The sequence below is a fragment of the Brassica rapa genome, unplaced genomic scaffold (assembly GCF_000309985.2).
Source record: "Brassica rapa cultivar Chiifu-401-42 unplaced genomic scaffold, CAAS_Brap_v3.01 Scaffold0244, whole genome shotgun sequence".
Classification (NCBI taxonomy): Eukaryota; Viridiplantae; Streptophyta; class Magnoliopsida; order Brassicales; family Brassicaceae; genus Brassica; species Brassica rapa.
This window is the reverse complement of record NW_022610188.1, coordinates 118,855-122,098: the sequence shown is the minus strand read 5'-3', so window position 1 is coordinate 122,098 and position 3,244 is coordinate 118,855. Positions and strand designations below refer to the sequence as shown.

Here is a 3,244-nt window from a genome sequence, read left to right as displayed (position 1 = left end):
CATGGCTCCCCTCAACTGATCTAGCAACTCATCAATCCTGGGCAAAGGGTACTTATTCTTTATAGTAACCCTGTTCAGCCCTCTGTAGTCTATGCACAACCTGAAAGTACCATCCTTCTTTTTAACAAAGAGGACTGGTGCTCCCCAGGGTGATACAAATGGGCGTATGAATCCTTTATCCAGCAACTCCTTGAGTTGTTTCTTTAGCTCAGCCATTTCGGCCGGAGCCACGCGGTATGGGTTCTTTGACATTGGGGCGTCCCTGGTTCCAGTTCTATTATGAATTGGTCAGACCTATCAGGGGGAATGCCCTGTAGCGACCTAAACACATCCTCGAACTCACTGACCAGCGGTATCCCGTCCGGGCCACCAACCCTTACGACCTCCTTAGTGGTGATTATGGCTAAATAAGCCTCACAACCTTGTTCCAGCATCCTTTCCGCACGGACTGCTGATAACACAGCATCCAAAGGCCGGATTAATACCTTGGTACTTGATCGGAGGTCCACACCCACTCTCAAACTGCACCCTTCCTCGATGACAGTCTAAGGTGGCCCGATTCTTGCCAAGCCAGTCCATGCCTAGGATCACCTCGTGATTCTTAAGGCGGACCACAATCAGATCCACATGCATTACCCTGTCCTGGATCATCACTGGAATGTCTTTAACTAGACCTTGTGAATGCATAACTAGCCCACCGGCTGCACTCACCAAGCCAAGATCATTCCTGGTTCCCATTTGGAACATACCTTTTCCAATCATATCTGGACTCACAAAGCTATGTGTAGCTCCAGTATCAAATAGTACATGTGTTTCCACACCACCAATACATAAGGTCCCTACATAAGACCTCATCTAAGTATCTTGTCCATCCTAGATTCCTTACCATGCAGTTCTACTTAATTTAAAAAGAATAAGGTTAGACTTTTTACCAGTGATCGCCTTGAAGGGTCCGGACTCATCCACATCCCTTGAAAGCTCATAGACTCGAGGCGCTGAGGTTTGGCCTTGCTTGTGGTCTGGTCGGTTGTTCTCAACACGACCCCTCCCTTGTCCAGTTTGCAACTGAGGACAGTCCACACGGAAATGCCCTCTCTTGCCACACTGATGACAAGTCCTGGCCTCACTGGTCGAGCCTTGCCCACGGTTCCTCTCCGGTCCAGGACAGTCTCGAGCTGAGTGATCCATCTTACCACAACGGGTACAAGCTCCCATAGCCTTCCAGCACTCGCCTCCATGGTGTTTTCCACATTTGGGACACTCAGGCCTACCACTTGAGGTTTTACCCCCTTCGGCCGCATCCCTCTTTCTCTTCCGGTCACCACTCTGACCATAAGACACCACCACACTCTTCAGTCTTTGCTTGTTTTCTTCAGCCAGATTGGTCTCCAGCATTGCCATACTCTCCACCAACTCAGAAACTGTGTTAAAGGTACAGACTGAGCAGTAGGTCTTGAGTTCGACCCTAAGGCCTCTTATGAACCTCCGGACCTGGACGCCCTCATCCTCCAGCTCCCTTCCCACAAAATGCCTAAGGCGGTTGAACTTCTCTTCATACTCCCGAACTGATCTCTTTCCCTGGAAGGGCCAGCATGGTGAGTCAAGGGACCAGCGTCCTGATATGTTTACGTATGGATAGCCACGGACGTTCTGTGTGTGCTGACAGACACACACGGGCGTCCTGTGTGTGCTGACGTACACCCACGGACGTCCTGTGTGTACTGACCAGACAGCCCACGTGGGCCAAAATCACCCAAACAGTCCACGGGAAGGGCCAGCGTGGTGAGTCCAAGGACCAGCGTGCTGATATGTGTACTGATGGACAGCCACGGACGTTCTGTGTGTGCTGACGGACACACACAGACAGCCACGGACGTCCTGTGTGTGCTGACGGACACACACGGACGTCCTGTGTGTGCTGGTGGACACCCACGGACGTCCTGTGTGTACTGAACAGACAGCCCACGTGGGCCAAAATCACCCACACAGTCCACGGGAAGGGCCAGCGTGCTGAGTCCAAGGACCAACGTGCTGATATGTGTACTGATGGACAGCCACAGCGTTCTGTGTGTGCTGACGGACACACACAGACAGCCACAGACGTCCTGTGTGTACTGAACAGGTAGCCCATGTGGGCCAAAATCACCCACGGACAGCCAAAATCACCCGAGAAGCCAAAAATTCAAAAATAATTATTTTTGAAGAAAGTTTTCTGAAAGGAAACATCAAAAATATGTCAACAAAGAGTTTAAGATGTCAAGTGTTGATCAAAAGTTGCTGTACACATCCGTTTAGACCAAGAAACCTTGAACTTTGTAGCATGCAAAAGACATGGTTAGAAGCAAAAGAAAATCATGAACATTTAACAGAAAATAGCTTTAACCATTCTTATGAAGCATGCAAAAAATCAGATTCAAATTTAAAGTATTTTTTTTACATTAAAAATACTCCCGGAACACAACCAATGTCTACTGGTGACAGACTGATAAAAAGTGTTTTGTCTATTATAAGGGGTATGCACTCTTTTGAGCCTACCCTCAGTACCCAAAGGGGTATGTAGTGTTGTACTTCTCGGTCCAACACTATCGATGGCTGGGTTGAGGTTGATGGCCAGATTGTCTCTGGTGAATTTTCCGGTAACTTTTCAGGCGAATTTTCCGGCGGGCCGTTTTGCCCCTAACTTCAAATTTTGGCGCTTGTGTGGTCTTGGCCTGGTTTCATCCGTCTTCCAGTTGCTCTTTTGATTACATCTCAATAGTGGTTGGAAAGGTTGATGTTAGCGGGGCAAAGGAACATTCGGCGTATGATTGGTGATTGGATAGCTAGTGTTTGTAGGCTCTGTGCTCGCGCACCCAACTACAGACCAACTATCCTCCTCAGTTTCTTCACTAGCATAGTTTTATGCTTGTTGAACTGATCTGGGGCCTGTGTTGCGTACCTCTCTGGAAGGAATTGTTAAGCTTTGCTTAAATTGTTGTTTGCGGCATCTCCTTCAGTGGGGAAGTCGTGAACACATAAGCCGGCACTTGTGATCCTTAGGTCTTTGCATAATTTATGCATTGTTCGCAAAGGTGAATAAGCTCTTTGCTGAGATCTCGGTTGCGGAAATATTATGGCGGTGACTCGAAGAAATTCTGTCCCGCTAAGCACGTTTGTCTCCGGACAAAAGATGACGGTCAAGTCTGCGTCTGTTCCCACTTTCCATGTGTTTGCGGGAATATGACGTGGTCTTGTCCTGATTTAT

General features: G+C 48.4%; 1 protein-coding gene across 1 annotated transcript; it reads right to left on the bottom strand.

Moving 5' to 3' along the window:
* Window positions 1-414: 414 nt before the first annotated feature.
* LOC117129909 lies at window positions 415-1,401 on the bottom strand. Its single transcript, XM_033283128.1, has 2 exons — window positions 933-1,401; window positions 415-764 (listed from the first exon to the last, which is right to left on the bottom strand). Exons 1-2 carry the CDS (start codon window positions 1,399-1,401, stop codon window positions 415-417), a joined length of 819 nt encoding a protein of 272 aa, XP_033139019.1.
* Window positions 1,402-3,244: the final 1,843 nt, after the last annotated feature.

What these genes read in the sequence shown, in the direction of transcription:
- LOC117129909 (XM_033283128.1), bottom strand. Translation starts at nt 1,401, where the DNA reads ATGGCAATGCTGGAGACCAATCTGGCTGAAGAAAACAAGCAAAGACTG. An exon ending in ACCCTTCAAGGCGATCACTG is followed by an intron (nt 765 to 932) that starts GTAAAAAGTCTA and finishes TTGTGAGTCCAG; the next exon opens with ATATGATTGGAAAAGGTATG.